General features: G+C 51.5%; 1 protein-coding gene across 1 annotated transcript in view; it reads left to right on the top strand.

Annotated features, from left to right (window-relative positions):
• The window catches only part of CMIP (c-Maf inducing protein), a 263,736-nt gene that overhangs the window by 147,559 nt on the left and 99,276 nt on the right, over nucleotides 1-16,901 (top strand). The window contains exon 2 of the mRNA XM_010348655.2: nucleotides 11,683-11,808. Within this exon, the coding sequence (XP_010346957.2) occupies nucleotides 11,683-11,808 (126 nt within the window). The remainder of the gene's footprint in view (nucleotides 1-11,682; nucleotides 11,809-16,901) is intronic.

Genomic DNA, 16,901 nt, shown 5'->3' with positions numbered 1-16,901 from the left:
TATGCTTATGATAAAATTAAATTTATGAGTTAGATACAGTAAGAGATTAGCAGCAGCAATTTAAAAAATAGAACAATATACTGTAATAAAGGTAATATGATGTGGAGTCTCCTCTCTGTCTCTCCAGACTCCTTAATATTTTCAGACCACAGTTGACCATGGGTACCTGAAACCTCTGAAAGTGAAGTTTCAGATTAGAGAAGACTGCTGTATTCACCAGGCTGTACAGCCATCACACTAACTCCAGAAGATTTTCATCTCCCAAAATGAAACCCCAGACCTATGAGCGCCATGCCCTGTTTCTCTATCCTTGGCCCTGGAAACCACAAACCCCCTGTCTCTGTGGATTTGCCTGTTCTGGACCTCTTACATAATTGGAATCATACAGTGTGTGCTCATTTGTGTCTGGCTTCTTTCGCTTTGCCTAATGCTTTTTCTTTCTTTCTTTTTCTTTTCTTTTTTTTTTTTTTTTTGGACACAGAGTCTCACTCTGTCGTCCAGGCTGGAGTGCAGTGGCGAAATCTCAGCTCACTACAGCTTCCACCTCCCCTGTTCAAGCAGTTCTCCCACTGCAGCCTCCTGAGTAGCTGGGACTACAGATGTGTGCCACCATGCCCGGCTAATTTTCGTGTGTTCAGTAGAGACAGGGATTCACCATGTTGGCCAGGCTGCTCTCGAACTCCTGACCTCAGGTAATCCGCTCGCTTCCGCCTCCCAAAGTGCTGGGATTACAGGCTCAAGCCACCACGCCTAGCCTGCATACTATTTAAGGTTCATCCATGTGGTAGTGTGAATTATATCGTCCATCTTTTATATGGCTGTATAATATTCCATAGGATGGATAGACCACATTTTGTTTATGCGTCATCTGTTGATGGAGACTGTTTCCACGTTTTGGTTCTTGCAAATAATGCTTTGAACACTTGTGTGCATGTTTTTGTGTGAACCTGTGTTTTCACGTCTCTCAGATGTATATTTAGTAGTGGTATTACCGGGTCATACTTAACCTCTTCAAGAAATACCAAACTATTGTACAAAAAGCTGCCTACACCCTTTTACATTCACACTAGTGGTGTAAGGTTTCACTTTCTCCACCTCTTCTCCAACACTTTTTATTGTCTGTGTTCTTTTATGTATTTGATTTTTCTGTTTACATCCTAGTGGGTGTGAATGGGATATCACTTTTACCAGGGAGAAAGTGGGGGCCAAGTGACTTGCCTAAGGCCAAGTTGAAGAGTTTGGATTCACCTCTAGAACTTCTGATTTCTTTTTTTCTTTCTTTTTAAATATTTTGGCTGGGCACTGTGGCTCCCGCCTGTAATCCCAGCACTTTGGGAGGCCAAGGCAGGTCACTTGAGGTCAGTAGTTCAAGACCAGCCTGGCCAACAGGATGAATCCCCGTCTGTAACTAAAGGTACGGAAATTAGCCAGGCATGGTGGGGCGTGCCTGCAGTCGCAGCTGCCTGGGAGGCTGAGGCAGGAGAATTGCTTGAGTCGAGGAGGCAGAGGTTGCAGTGAGCCAGGATCGTGCCACTGCATTCCAATCTGGGCAACAGAGTGAGACCCTATCTCAAAACAGACAAAAAATTTTTCAGTCGGCACATAGCATACATGTGTACACACAGAAGAATACACACATTGTATACTGCTTGATGAACTTTAACAAAGTGAACACACTGTGTAACCACAGCCGAATCCAGACCTAGAATACAGCCAGGCCCCCCCAAAAGCTCCCACTTGCCTTTTTCCAGCACCATCCCTCCGTGAGGTAACCAGTAGGATCAGCGGCGTGTCCTGGTTTTCCCAGGATTTTCCCCTGATATAGTAGTGACCATTCCATGTCCCAAGAAACCCCTTAGTCCTAGGGAAACTGGATGTTTGCCTAGAACTAGCACCCTGACTTCTCACAGGGTGGTCTCAGGTCCCGCTGTTTCTGAAGTGTGTATGGGTGGAAGCACATGGTAGTGTACATCAGTGACACGCTTCCGCCCGGCTCCTTTGCGCCATGCTCAGTTACTGCACGTAGTCTATGTGTTGCACTTAGTTATAGGTCATTCATCCTCTGTGTGGGCTTCTGCTGAGTGGATATACCAGGACTTCTTTATTCCTTCTTCTCTTGATGGTCATTCGGGTAGTTTCCAGTCTGGGCTACCTAACGCTCAGGGAACACTTGTGCACACGTCTTTGGGAGCATAAATGTGGGCATTTCTGTGGAGGAGGGGATTGCTGGGTTCTAGGGGACTCATGTTCAGCTTCAGCAAAGCTGTCACAAGGTGTTTTGCAATTGAACTTCCTGCAGCAACTTAGGATTCTGTTTGCAGTGTATCTATGCCAACACTTACCATTGTTCGTCTTTTGCATTTGAGCTATTCTGCTGGTGTGATGGTCTCATACTCTGGCAACCCCCTCGTCTTTAACTTACTAGTTGCCTATAGACAGAGACCGGGGCATGAAGTCCAAAGGTCTTGGCCTTCTTCCTAGCTGAGTAGCTGTGTGTGGTTGGTCCTACTGTGACCTGCTCAGAGCGTTGATTTTCTGGTCTGTCATGAGAGTGATGCAATACCTACCTCTGGGGGATTGTGGAATTGAGGGCTTGTAGAGGTGATGTGGGAGGTGAGCCAGGGGACCAGGAAACGGAGTCTCCCAGCCTGGAAGGTCCTAGGACTAGAGCAGGGGGTAGACACCTGCATCTGGGCCCTCCACCAACTCCATGGGGCTCCAGCAGGGTCCTGGGCCAGTCCCTCCATTCAGCTCCCTTTTGGGTTCCTCTGAGTCTTGTTGGCCACTTAGCTGTCAGACATGCCCAGTGGCGCATACGAAAAGTGACACACCTAAGGACACAGATTTCTGTTCATCTCACTGGCCTGAAGACAGGGATCATCTGTCTTCCTCCAGCTTGTTGGCTCCGTGATGGCAGAGCCGTGTCTGTCCCCGTCACTACCCTGTCCCCAGGCCTGGGAATAGAGTTGCGTCTAGGATGCCTCTGCTTGTTGAGTGACTACATGAATTCAGTCCTTAGGTGACAGCTCCTATCCAGGGAGGGGTCTGGAGGATGAGGGCATGACCGTTCCCCTTTAGTTCCAAGTCTTGGTTTCCTTATCTGTACGGTTTTTAAAAGTACTAATCCTGACCACAAGGCTGGTTGGAGGATGAAATATGCTTGTGAACAAAGGCATATTAGAAACGGACACACACTAGAGAAACGGAGAGTGTTACCTAGAACGGAGCTGACCAGCAACCTAGCACCTGGCCACGTCTGGCTCTTTACAGTTAAATTAACAAAAATTAAATAAAATGTGTAATTTGGTTCCTCCCCCACACTGGCCACATTTCAGGTGTTCAGGTGGCTCCCATGTTGGAGAGTGCAGGTATGGAACGTCTGTGTCGTGGCAGAAAATCCTGTTGGGCAGTCCCGGTATCGATGCTTTTAGGCTGCAAAGAACTTTAGAGCAGTCACCAGCCTGGCCAATATGGTGAAGCCCCATCTCTATTTTTAAAAACATACAAAAATTATCCAGAGTTGGTGGTTGTGTGCCTGTAATCCTAGCTACTCAGGAGGCTGAGGCAGGAGAATCGCTTGAACTCGGGATGTGTAGGTTGCGGTGAGCCAAGATCGCGGCACTGCACTCCAGCCTGGGCAACAGAGCAAGACTCCATCTCAAAAAAATAAAAAAATCCATTTAAAATCCAATAAAAAGTCACTACTTCTTGAGGGCCGGGTATGGGGAAAGGTGCAGTGGCGGTAAAAGAAACTGGCTGATCGGCATCTGGAGAATGGCTGGAGAAACCGCCAAATAGACATGGTCACTCCAACTCTGCAGCCACTGAGAAAGGTGCAGGCAGCTTCCCTATTCCCATGGCACCAGGGGTACCACAGCTGGGTTGTAGCCTGGCTCGCCAGTGGATGGCAGTAATGATAACAACAGCCCCGGGGCAAGGAGAGGTTCCATTACCTGAAGGAAACCAGGGGAGGGGCATGTGAACAGCATTTCAGGAGATTTGTTCTGGGACCCGAGGCCCAAACTGGCCGTCTAGGAGCAAATTGTTACCTGCCACTTTGCTCTTGTTGTGCAACTTTCCCTTTGTGGGATTAAAGAGAACATCTGATTTGACAGGCCTTCCCCAAATGAGCGCCTGTGGGCTTCTGCCCTGGAGGCCAAGCGGAGCTGTAGGTGTCCGGGACCGCTGTGTAGGCTGCAGCAGAAGGCGGGTCCTGAGAGCCCTGCCATGCTGGTACCAGCGGTGGCTTCTGGTCCCAGCTCCTTTCTGCATAATAGGCACTTGAGGTGCGTGATCACAGAGGTGTGCAAAGTGGAGTTTGCCTCTGGCCGGAGGAACTTGGCCCCACAGAGGGATGGGAGTTGCTGTCCTAGGGGATTGTGAAAGTGCATCCTGGACCTGTCTTAGGAGAGCAGGAGGCCTGTGTGAGGTGTCGCCTGCTCTGTGCCTCGGTTTCTTCTTCTGTGGCATGTGAATAGCAGGGATAAATACAGCTTCCTCACTTCAGCTTTGTCGTCAAGTTAAATGAGGGAAAATATCTAAAGCTCGCGGCATGGTGCCAGCTGCGTGGTAGCTGCTCAGGAAGTGTTAACCAGGGGCACCTGTGCATGTCCGTGTGGGTGCGGCTAGTGAGGGTAGCGTTTGCCTAGCAGGTGTCCTTCTGTCGTCATTAGCAAAGATACATGCAGCTGGCTCTTCACTCTAGGCAAAAGTTAGAGACGATTCATGTGTCCATCAGCAGATGAACGGATAAAACATGTGGCCTGCCCTTACAATGGAATGTCAGTCAGCCGTGAAAAGGAATCCGGTTTTGATTCATGCCACGGCACAGATAAACCTCAAAAAACAGTGAGTGAAAGGAGCCAGACACAAAGAGCCACGAAGTATGTGATGTCATTTATGTGACATGTCTAGAATTGACGAGTCCCATAGATAGATAGCAAGCTGGTGGCTGCCTGGCGCCTGGGGATGGGGGAGCAGGGAGTGGCGACTTAATGGGTGTGGGGGTTTCTTTGAGGAGTAGAAACGTCTCAGAATGGGATAGAGATGATGGTGATGCGGCATCTCGAATGTACAAAATGCCACCGAATTGTACATCGTAAGTGATGGTTAGTTTTACATTACGTGAATTTTATTTTGAACTTTAGCAGCGCTGCGGGGGGCGGTGAGGACTGAAGCCTTTCTCCCAGATCAAGCTGCTTTCAGCACCACTACGTTGGACCCTGTGATGGCAGCCTCGTCCTTAGTCCTGTTGTTTTTGACTCTCTGAGCAAGGCTGGAAGGTGCTCCCCTGCCATCCCACTTCTTTCTCCTCTCAGGCCCCAGGGTGTATGTGCAGGCCCAGCAGATCCATCCTTACAGTGGGATGGTGCCACATGGACCCTGGCTGTGCAGCATGGGTGTCCCCTGTGTGATGACTCAAGCCACTTCCCATGTAGGGAGAGAGGGGACTTGTCTCCAGCCTGGCACATCCAGCCAGCTGTCGGGGCCACACATGCCCCATGACAAGCAGCCTGCTGTTCTCAACCCTGTCCCCAATTGGGCAGTGCTTCCCTGGCCTCCCAGATCCTCTGGCCTCAGGAGCAAGCTCACGGGAGGATATTCCAGACTGGCTTCTTCTTTTGGGGTCCGGGAGCTCCTCCCCTCCCCGGGACATGTTTTTAGTCAGGCTGGACGTCATGATTCATATTCCCTTTGAGAGGAATCCCCATGGAAACCAGCAGACAAATTTGGGCCGGAGGGAGCTGGCTCCCCAGAAAGGCAAGGGAAGGCACAGGCAGGGGGCCTTGTGCCAGCATCAGGGGCCTGATGGAAGGCTGTTTCTGGGGTTTTCAGCTCACCCCATTCCCCACCTACTCTGGGAGTAGGTCTAAGGAGGTGTCTGATTTGGAATGTCAGTTCTGAAGGCCTTGGTGGGGGTGAGCTGCTCACATGGGGCCCTCATGAGGTCGCTCCAGGCCCTGCTTTTTCCAGCCCAGATCCAGCGTCATGAGCCATTGGACGGGGTGCTCATCTGGAAACAGGCAGAGGGGAAGTATCTCTTTCTGGTCTGACAGATGTGAGACCCCCCCCCCCCCCCACACACAAAAACTAGCCCCATATCTGTCTCTGAGAGCCAAAAGACAAAGGCAGAGTTCAGCGACCCGTTCCCCAACTCCCATGGAAGGCAGCGTCCCCAGGGGTGGGAACCCCAGCTGGTGGGCTGCCACGTCTATAGTACCTGCGGGGCGTGGTCACCTTGCGGGCTGTCAGTCAGGGAGCTGTCCTGCGGAACCACCCTGCAGCACCTACCCGGGTTCGCTCATTGCTTCTAACATGGCCCTGTCAAGCCTGTGGCCCAGGACAAAGGCCCCTCAGCCTTGGCCAGGGCTCCCCTGTTCCCTTTAATAACCATTTAATGAGAGCAATTTGGCAACGATGTAAAACATGCTCTTGCCCTTTGTCCCAGTAATTCCATTTCTGGGAATCTGGCCTAAGGAAATAATCCTAAATATAGGGTAGAAAAACATGTTTCACAAGGATGTTCACTGCGGAGTTGTGCATGGCAGCATGAAATGAAACAGTGGCACTGTCCCTGGGGGAGGGCGTGAGAGCAGGGATGAAATTGATGCTGGTGGAATGTTTTATAGCTCCTACAGTGAAGGTTCTGGAGCTCACTGATCGGAGCAGGGAAATCTATGTGCTATAATATGAAAAAAAAGGCGTTACTAAATTCTATGTACTTTATGATTTGGGCTTTATATAAAATTATATGTCAAAATAAGCAGGAAAGTCATACACCAGAGTGCTAATGAGTGATCTTGATTGGATTTTTATGGGAGAGATTTTATTCTGTTCATCATCTTCCAAATTACCTTCAGTATTCACGCATTGCCTTTTTTAGTCAGGTTTGCGTTGTAATTTACATACAGTAAGAGTCACGCTTCTAGCTTGCCGATCTGTGAGTTCTGACAAACGTATACAGCCAAGTACCATCGCCCCCACAGTCAATACAGAGAATATTCCCATCGCCCCCACAAGTCCCCCTGCCCCTCGCCCGCCCCAGCGGCTGGCAACCCCGGGTGTGATTTCAGCCCCTGTAGTTTTGTTTATTTCAGGATGTCATATAAATGGAATCATACAGTATGCCCTACACTGCTCTTACGTTTAGAAAAAAAAAATTAATCTGCTTACTGTTCTCTTAGCTATGCATCTTAGAGCAGGATTCCCTACCATCCCTCAGTGGAGGAGAATTTTAATGTTTTCTCTTATCCAATTCAGCCTCCTACCCCAGACAGGAATCTCCTTCCCTGGAGCTCTAATCATCATGTTCACCTTACCAGGGAATTATCAGTTATCTGTAAAATCGTCCCAGCAACAGGAAAGTACCCAGAACAGCAGAGGTGCCTGGGCAGTGTTAGCTCGTATCTGAGTCCAAAGAACAGCAGCCTTCAGGGGCTCTGGATCCCAGTCCAGCCCGTTTCCCTGTAAGCCTCCTGTGTCCCTGCCCAGTGATAGCACTGTAGCAGCAGTGGCAGTTTGGTTTTTGTTTTTAAATGAACATTTTCTTTTAGGACAGTTGGAGATGTGTAGAAAAGTGTCGCGGATGTTCCAGAGTTCTCAGGCACTCACAGCCTGCGTCACATGCTAGTAGCATCTTAGTCTGTGTGCTGTGTCTGTCACAACTCATGAACCAATATTGATAACGTGATTGCCAAAGTCCACATTTTATTAGGTTTCCTCAGGTTTTCCATGATGTCCTTTTTCTGTCCCAGAATCCCATCCAGGATCCCACCATACTTTTAAGTCACGGCTTCTCTTGACTGGTGTAGCTGCTCAGGCTTTCCTCGCTTTTCATGAGCACTGGTCAGGAGTTTTGAGGAAGGTCCCTTGGTTAGAGTTTGTGTGCTGTTTTTCTCCTGGTTAGACTAGGTTATGAGTTTGTGGAGGAAGACCCCAGAGGCAAAGTTTAATCTTTCTCACAATAGTTTGTTTGATTGCACTCTGGTTTGTTCTGGGTACTGTGCTGAGTCCTTGATAAACTGGATCTCCTTTAATGCTCCCAGGAATTCTACCTACTAAATAGATTCTTATCTTAACCAGTAGAGGAAACTAGCTCAGAGAGGGGCAGTAACTTGTCTAAGGACACACAGTAAGTGGCCCAAACACAGGTCTCCTTGGTCCTAAAAAATCTGTTTTTGGCCAGCTGCTGCTTCAGACAGCAGGCAAGCAGCTCATCTGCTTTTTAAGAACAATATGGGCCGGGCACAGTGGCTCATGCTTATAGTCCTGGAATTTTGGGAGGCTGAGGCGGGAGGATCACCTGAGGTCAGGAGTTCAAGACCTGCCTGGCCAACATGGTGAAACCCCATTTCTACTAAAAATACAAAAAAAGTTACCCAGGTGTGATGACATACGCCTGTAATCCCAGCTACTAGGGAGGCTGAGGCAGGAGAATCGCTTGAACTGGAGAGGCGGAGGTTACAGTGAGCTGAGAATGCGCCATTGCACTCTAGCCTGGGCAACAAGAGTGAAACTCCATCTCAAAAACAAAACAAAACAAAACAAAAACAGTATATATTTATTTATACCTAGCCTTTCCCCAAAAAGCCTTGGTTGCAACTTCAGATCACAGCCACATTAAGATAGCTAAGGCAGGGCCGTACAAAGGTAGGCTCAGAAAGCGTCTCTCCTGTGTGTTGTGGGTGGTGCTTATAGGCAAAACACATTGCCTTTATTTTCGTAAGATACTCATTTTCATTTGGTAAGAAATTAGTAATCATCTCCTAAAGGTCAGGTGCCATTTAGACACAAGAAACAGCAGGTGAATCCTCCTGCTCCCACGGTGCCTAAACTAGCAGGGGACACAGTCAGTCAGTGACCAACACAGTAAATATTTGAATGTGGGTGAGGAAAATAAGCATAGAACCAACTGCCAAGGCCTGGCTTCTCCAGCAGTGCTCAGGACAAGACATGCTGGGAGGGCTGAGTCATTTACTGCAGAAGACTGAGAACACGGCAGTGCACGGGACGCTGGAGTCGGGCAGATGGGTGAAGGGCAGGCCCACGAGTGTGACTTTGAGGCATGCTGATATAAAGAGAACCTTCTTGGGTGACACATGGCAGCTGCCTGGATTGGTGGCTGGAGGGTCCTCTGAGGGTGAGTAATGCGCTGGTGGGAAGGGCAGAATGAACGTGGCTGCCTCCTCCCCTAGATTACAGGGTCCAAGCAGCCTCATCGCTCACCTGGACCTGTGCAGCAGCCTGCAGGCTGTCCCCTGCCACCACTGCCTCCTTTTGGGTCTGTTTTCTGTGCAGCAATCCCAGTGAACCTTGGCTAAAGCTCCTGCAGCCACCTGTGAGGTATCCCTGAGCCCCTACGTGGACCTACCAACCTCTCCAGGAGTGGCCTGCCCTTCTCTCCAAGGCGTCACTTACCCGACCCTCGCTCCGTTTCACCCACTCCTCCTTGGAAACTGCCAGCTGTTTCCATCTCAGAGCCTTTGCACTGACGTTCTTTTTGTTTGTTTGTTTGTTTGTTTGTTTGTTTGTTTTGAGATGGAGTTTCGTTCTTGTTACCCAGGCTGGGGTGCAATGGCATGATCTCAGCTCACTGCAACCTCTGCCTCCTGGGTTCAAGCAATTCTCCTGCCTCAGCTTCCCAAATAGCTGGGACTACAGGTGTAGCACCACCATGCCCAGCTAATTTTTGTATTTTTAGTAGAGACGGGGTTTCACTATGTTGACCAGGATGGTCTCGATCTCTTGACCTTGTGATCCACCCGCCTCGGCCTCCCAAAGTCCTGGGGTTATAGGCGTGAGCCACTGCGCCCGGCCTGGGATATACTTTACTCCTGCTGTCAGCCACCTGTCATCACACCCCATTGTGATTCTTTCTGCAGCACCTGCCACTCTCCAGTAGTTTATTTATGTAGGTATTTTGTTTGTTGTCTGTTTGCCTGCTGGCTCCGGTCTTATTCACTGCTGAATCTCCAGCACCTAGCATGGCGCCTGGAACATAGTAGGAGCTCATAAATGTCTGTCGGATAAATGAAAGAATGAATGAAGAATTAATTGATCAATGCCTTGTACTTTTCGAGCCTAGTAATTGATCGCATCAGGGAAATTGAGGCAGTTTCAGCCATCAACCCTTTCTACCTCCCCCCCCCCCCCCCCCATCACCTTAACTCTACTTTGGCAGACACATACTGAAATTAACAAACTTAATGGAGGTCCTCCATCTTGATGGTGGAATTAGATGAATTGCCTTTGCCTCTGGCTTGCAGCACAGGATAGAGGTCCGGCCTCTGATTCTGTAGTCAGTGGCTGAGTTCAAACCTGGCCATGCCACTCCTAGCTGGATGACCTTGGGCAAATCACGTGACCTCCTGAGCCTCAGCTTCCTTGTCTGTATGATGGAATGACCCTGCTACCTGTTCCACAAGACCTTTGTGAGGATTAAATAATTGCCATGTGTCCAGGGTGCATGCCAGAGCTTGGGAGGTGTTCGCTGTTACTCTTCTCAGCTGCACTGCACTCACCTGATTCTCCTGAAGTCTGGCTTCCTGGAGCTACAGTCGCAAGGACAGCTCTAGCTCCTCTGGTTCCTGGTGGCCAGTGTGTCTCTCGGTCACCTGGTGCCTTCTCAGGACAGCAAGACTCACTCAGAGATGGTGGGTGGCTGTGGATTTCTCTTGCCTGGCACTGCTCATGACTGATAATGATAACCTTTCTCATTCTTTTCAACACATGCTGTTGAGCCCTTGCCGTCGGCCAGGCACTAGGGAGAGAGTGGGAACCAAGACAGACCTAGGCCCTGGCCTCAGGGAGCTAGCAACCTGGCCCGAAGGCAGACATCCAACAGATAATGACACTGAATAAAGCTATAAATAATAAAAGAGGGTGTGGTGAGCCCCGGAAAGGGAGGACACAGGGAAGGGTGCCACCTGGGTGGGTCATGGGTCTGGAGGGTGTGCGTTGCCCCAAAAAGTGCAGTTGAGATGAGACGGGGACAGTAGAAGCACAGATGGCAGGTATGGGGCTGTGGTGTTTCTGGGACAAGGAACAGGTTGAGTTTGAGGCACCATCAGCAGGGCAGAATGAGGAGTGTGGCAAGGGAGCGATGTCGCTATGGTGCAGGGCCAGGGGTGGGCACAGGGAGACGCTGTCAGCTGTGGATGGGAGTGTGGATTTTGTGGCTGGGCCATTGGGAGCCATTGAAGAATGTTGAGTAGGGGAGTGGGGATAGGAAGTTGGCCATCTCGAAACGTGGCTCTGGAGGCTGGGTGGAGGACGCGTATCTGTAGGGAGAGGAGGAGGAAGGGAGGTCAGTGCTTGCCGGGCAGGAGAAGGTGGTGGCTTGTTGCTGGTGAGGGATGGCGGGCTTCTGGCTGTGCCCTGTGCTGTCCTGGAGGATACCAGGAGCAGCAGTGCCTCAGTCCTTGCCCTCTACCTGCTCCCACTCTGTTCCCAACTCTGAACCTCCAAACGTGTGGGTGGAGTTTGACAGGGGACCCCCTTACCTCTGGATATGGCCAGCCAGAAACGGGAGGCTTCCTTTGGCCCCCAGAGGCGCTGAGTTCCTGCGCCAGCTCCATGTGCCTGTCGCCAGAGGAGCGATGTTTCCAGGAACCTTCTGAGATGCGGACGTCATGCCTCGCCTGTAACCAACGTGTGTCTCTTCTTTTTCTTTTTTTACTGCAGCCAACTGGGTACATGGAAAACTCAGTCTCCTACAGTGCGATTGAAGACGTTCAGCTGCTGTCCTGGGAGAATGCCCCGAAGTACTGTTTACAGCTCACGATTCCTGGGGGAACTGTCTTACTGCAGGTAGGAAAAATAAACATGAACAAGCAGTTTCTTCTCCCTCCCCCCCTGCACTCGCCCTCCCCTCGTTTCCCTTGGAGGGAGCCAGCCCACTCTCAAGACGAAAGGTCGATTGACTTTGGGTGATTTTATTCTCCAAGTATAAGAAAACCGTAAACTGGGTCTGACTGGGGAAAAGGAAGGGGGATTGTGCCTGGCCTGAGCGCCTCCTGCTCGCTTGCAGCAGGAACTCTTCAGGTGACTTGTTTAGTTCCTGTAATCAACCTGATAAGTATGTTTTATGATCTCCATTTTACACATGAGGAAACTGAGGCATACAGGTGCGTTGTTAGGCCCAAGAAGGCTGTGAACAGCAGAGGAGCAATAGATAACTACCTCTTTGGTTTACTTCGAGTGAGGGGGTTTCTGACATCCTGCTATTGATCTAAGTCTTTTGAGACTGATAGAAGTATAAGCTGTCTTTTTGGGGAAAAAAGTGCATTCTGTATGTACTGGTCAGGACTTTTGGTTGGAAATGTCACAAACATGATTCTAACTAGTGAGACAAAAAGAGAGTTTAATGCTGTTAACTATTAAAATAATTGGAAAGTCAGAGAGAGGACTTCAGGTGTTGCTGGATCCAGGGGTCAGGTGGCATCATTAATATTCCGGGTCTCTCTCTCCATGTCCTGGCCGTGCTTCTGTGTGTTGGCAGAACACATTGGCTTCATTGGCAGAATCTCACCGTGTGGTAGGAAAGATGAGCTTCCGGGAGCCCAAAGCCATGTTCTTAGAGCTTGTGAGCCGTAAGAGTGAGTGCCCTTTTTCTTTCCAGTAGCTTTTAGAAAATCTCATGGAAAATCCTGACTGGCTGTGCTGTGTGCCCGCTCAGCCCCCAGGAATGTCCTCCCCTGGAATACTCCCCAACCCTTGACCTCAGGCAAGGCCCAGGTACTCTGATTGGAAGCCCCGCCAGGCCCACACACAGGCGGTGAGTGGGTCCACTGCAAATGGAGAAGTGACTGACAACCCCGGCCCCGGTCACACATACCTAAGACGTGTTCTGTCATGTTGGGGAGCCAGCCCACTTCCCAGAAGGAACCCTGAGTCCAAACACCCCTCATCTAGAGACAACTTACGCTCTTATCAGTGCAAAAAAGTCTGCCTTGATTTTTCTTTGGGGATCGTTTTATTTCTGACCTGTTTCTCTAGGGAAACTTTCTCTTAGTGCAAAGAGATGCTCTCTCAAAACCTATTTCAGATTTAGCGGCCGTTGGATGGTGTGACAGCATTGGGCTGAGAGTCACCCAGTTTGGCCTCCGAGGAATACTGAGCTGTTGGGAAAGTCCCGTCCCTTACTGTCAGCTCTCAGAGGCCCGCCCCCGTCTGCTTTCTTCTTGGTGAATCTGTCCCACTGCGCTCTCTCTGCTTTGCTCTCCGTCCGCCCTCACCCCTACAGCCAGCAAAGCCTTCCTCTCTCTGTCCTTTCTTTCTCTCCTCTCATCTTTATGATAGACGTCAGTCTCACCTTCCTGCCAGACGCTTCTTCTGCCAGCCCCCCGCCTCTTCACTCGCTCCTTTTTTTTTTTTTTCCTTTATTTATTTGTTTGAGACGGAGTCTTGGTTTGTCGCCCAGGCTGGAGTGCAGTGGCGTGATCTTGGCTCACTGCAACCTCCGCCTCCCGGGGTGCAAGTGATTCTCCTGCCTCAGCCTCCCAGGAAGCTGGGACTACAGGTGGGCGCCACCATGCCCAGCTAATTTTTGTACTTTTAGTAGAGATGGGGTTTCACCATGTTGGTCAGGCTGGTCTCGAACTCTTGACCTCGTGATCCACCCAACTCGTGGGCATCAGTGCTGGGATTACAGGCATTAGCCACCACCCCCGGCTTGCTTGCTCCTCCTTCTTGCCCTTCCAATGCCTATAGCACAAAGTCCCTGAAGGAGGTGGTTAGTGCCAGCCCCCTTGGGGTGGGAGATGGGTTGGGCAGTCACAGGGCTCTGTGGCCAACAGAGAGATAGGAATGCCAGAGAATATCCCACCCCAGTGATTTTCCTGCTATCACAGAGCTTTGAGGTAGCATCTCCCCTGTGCTGGCGGAGGCCCCATGGGTGAAGAACCCCTCAGCCCTTGGGGAGACAGGGCCATAAACAATGATTACTGAAATAATGGCTAAGATAGAGGCAGCCCCAGAGCACTGGGAGCGCAGAGGAAGGAGAGACTCATTTGTCTCATGGTGGGGGGTGGGGGGCGGGCAGTCAGGCTCCCTAGACAGGCAGCATTAGAACTGGGTGTAGAGGGGTGAGTAGGAGTGTGCCAGCGTGGTGGGGCAGGGGGCACACACTTTGGGCAGAGGGGGTGTGTGTACAGAGCATGAATATGGGGGACCTCCTTGCAGCTGGAAGAGAAGGGGCGGCGGAGTTCAGGACTGGGGATGCATCTGGACCTCTTGGGCGATGGCCAGGTCACCTAGGCCTTGCCAGCGAGTGACGAAGCCTCGGACTGTTCCAAAGGCAATAGGGAGCCACTGAAAGCTCTGAAGGGGTAGAGGGACATTCGCAGAATCAGTGTGGTGACAGGGCAGAGGGACCTAGATTTGTGCATGACAAAGAGGCGGGGGGAGCCCCTTAAAACAGTCCAGTCAGAGGAGAGTAGGCTCTGAGACCCCACCTTCCTGGTCCACCAGCAAAGGGGACTCACTCCTTCTAGGGCTGGAGGGGCAGCCCTGGCCCCCAAGGGAGGCCAGAGCATCACTCGCCACAGGGACGGAGGGGCAGTGAGGCGGAAAGGCAGAGAGGCAGCGCCTGGAATGTCCCTTTAACCCGGCCGTGGCCACGGGCCCAGCTGTGATGACTCGCCTGGCTGCTTCGTCCGGCAGGGCTTCGGGGCAGAGCTGCCCCTGCGGCGCCGAGGAGCCGAGCGGGCGGGGGACCTCCAGCTGCTCCAGCATCTCCCTCGCTCGCTGCCCCCTGCTCCCAGGGACGGCACAGTCAGAGGCAGGAGCAGGAGAGGAGAGGACAGAGGAAAAGGAGGAGGAGGCCGCCTGCAGCTCCTCAGCTCCAGAGGCGGACTCCGAGCTAGGGCGGGAGCAGCAGACTCGCTCTCCCACCCCTTACCCCCGGGGACCCAGGTGGGTGCAGCCCCTGCCCCTGTGGTTCTCTTCCTGGCTGCCATTTCCATCAGGGGAGGTGGACCTGGATCAGCTTCTCCCTTGCTTTCTTCTCGTCCTCACCCCCTTGCTCTGCCCACCATGATGCATGCGTGGTCTGTGGCTGGCTAATTCTGTGCACAGGGCTGGTAAGTCCATGTGTTTCTAGGGAAGGTAGGGTGGGGTGCGCTTGGCCCCCGGGGCGGTGCTCAGGGCTTTTTCAGTGCTGGTTGTATTCACGTGCCCTTTGTGACAGGTGGCAGGACTCTCTGTTTTGAGAGTCTTTTCTTTGTCCTGATTCAGGTACAACACACTGTATTAGAACCTAGAGCCATGGTGTCACTGAGAACAACCCCTGTGGCCCTGGGGACAGATCTTCCCTGCTCCAGGGTGGGAGGGGGGACCAGGAAGCAGCCGGGTGCCCTCATGGGCCACAGTATGTCGGAACAGCATCACCTGAGTGCTCCTAGTCAACCGAGGAGTAAAGATGCCTTCAACACAGCTGCCACCAGCCACGCATGGAGGCTCACATTTGGATTTAATTTACTTAATCAGATTAAGAACACGATTCCTCAGCCCTCAGCTACACCTCCAGTGCCCACAGGCTACACATGGCTAGAGGCTGCTGCATTGGACTGGGCGGATAAAGACCATTTCCATTGTCACTCGAAGTTCTGTGGAGCGGTGCCAGCCTCCAGGCCTTTTCATTTTGACCTCATGCTGCAGGCACCTGACCCCCTCCAGAGAAAATTGCCTGGGGGCACAGGGTGCTCTTTGATCTTGGGTCTTCAACCTGCTGCATTACAGCTCCGAGGTATCTCTACCTAAGGGTGATGGCAGGGCCCAAAGAGGGCCAGTGTCCCTTCCCTACCCCAGGCTGGCCGCTCTCTCTCCGTCTCCGCTCAGGTTCTCCGCATCCAAGCATGTCTGTTTTCCTCTGTCTCTCTGATGCCTTTTCTCCATCTCTCTCTCCCCTCCCTGCCCCTTCCGTCTCCTGCTGTGTCTTCAGTTCTTGCCGTGGTTCATTCTTCTGGACTCCTCTTACACGTCCTTCCTCCAGGGCTCTCTCCACCGACAAGCCCGTCCCCAGTCCTCCCTGGGTCCCTCCCCCTTCTCTTTTCCTCCTCCTCCTTTCTCTCTGTCTTCTAAGGACCTCCTTGTAAAACTCTTGCTTTGAGAGAATTTGAATCAGTGCCTCTTGTGGACCTGGAGAAGCTGACCTGGTCCTTCATGGAAGGCAGAGAGGACATTTGGCCCCATGTCCCTCAGCCCCAACTCTGAGACAGAGCAATCTGCCAGCAGGATTGAGTTGCCAGGCAGAGACGCCCAGCCTTCCAGCATGGGTCCGGTTGGTGTGTTTTGGATGCTTTGTGGTTTTCAGCCTGAGCTCCCCTAATGCCATTTTATTAGAATCCCTGGTTGCAGAAAGGACCTGTTTATCCTGTTTCCTCCCTTAGCGCCCTTTCTGCTAGCATTTTCTTGTGGGGACGCCAACCATGTAAGTATGCAGACAGTGTCACCAAAATGTCATGGGGGTGCTCCTCACTGGCCCCTGGTTTGGGGTAGCAGGCACTAGAGAGCAACTTGGTGCAGATCATCTTCCGGGGGATTCGGCCTCTAAATTGACTTTCTGCTCATCAGCAAAAATCAGACAGAGCCACTGCTCCACAAACAAGGCTTCAGGCTAGATAGGAGCAGGGAGACCCTCCTCCCGGGAGCGTCTGCTTCTCTCGGGGATGGGTTCCGGGACTCGGCTCGTCTCACCGATGTTCCGGAAAGTCCTGAAGCAGACAGGGCAACTGTGTAGCCCAAACGCTGGCAGCAGGGCAGGGACAGGGTGGGTTCCTTTCTTACTGGAAGGTAGAGAGCAGGACCTTTCCGGTCTGGAAAGCACCAGAAAGGTCTCTCTCTCTAGCTTCCCGTAAGAAAGGAAGCTGCTTTTCCCTAAGAAATTGGGCTGGGTAAGGGGA

The sequence above is a fragment of the Saimiri boliviensis genome, chromosome 1 (genome assembly GCF_048565385.1).
Source record: "Saimiri boliviensis isolate mSaiBol1 chromosome 1, mSaiBol1.pri, whole genome shotgun sequence".
NCBI lineage: Eukaryota > Metazoa > Chordata > Mammalia > Primates > Cebidae > Saimiri > Saimiri boliviensis.
This window is presented reverse-complemented; position numbering and strand designations above follow the sequence as displayed.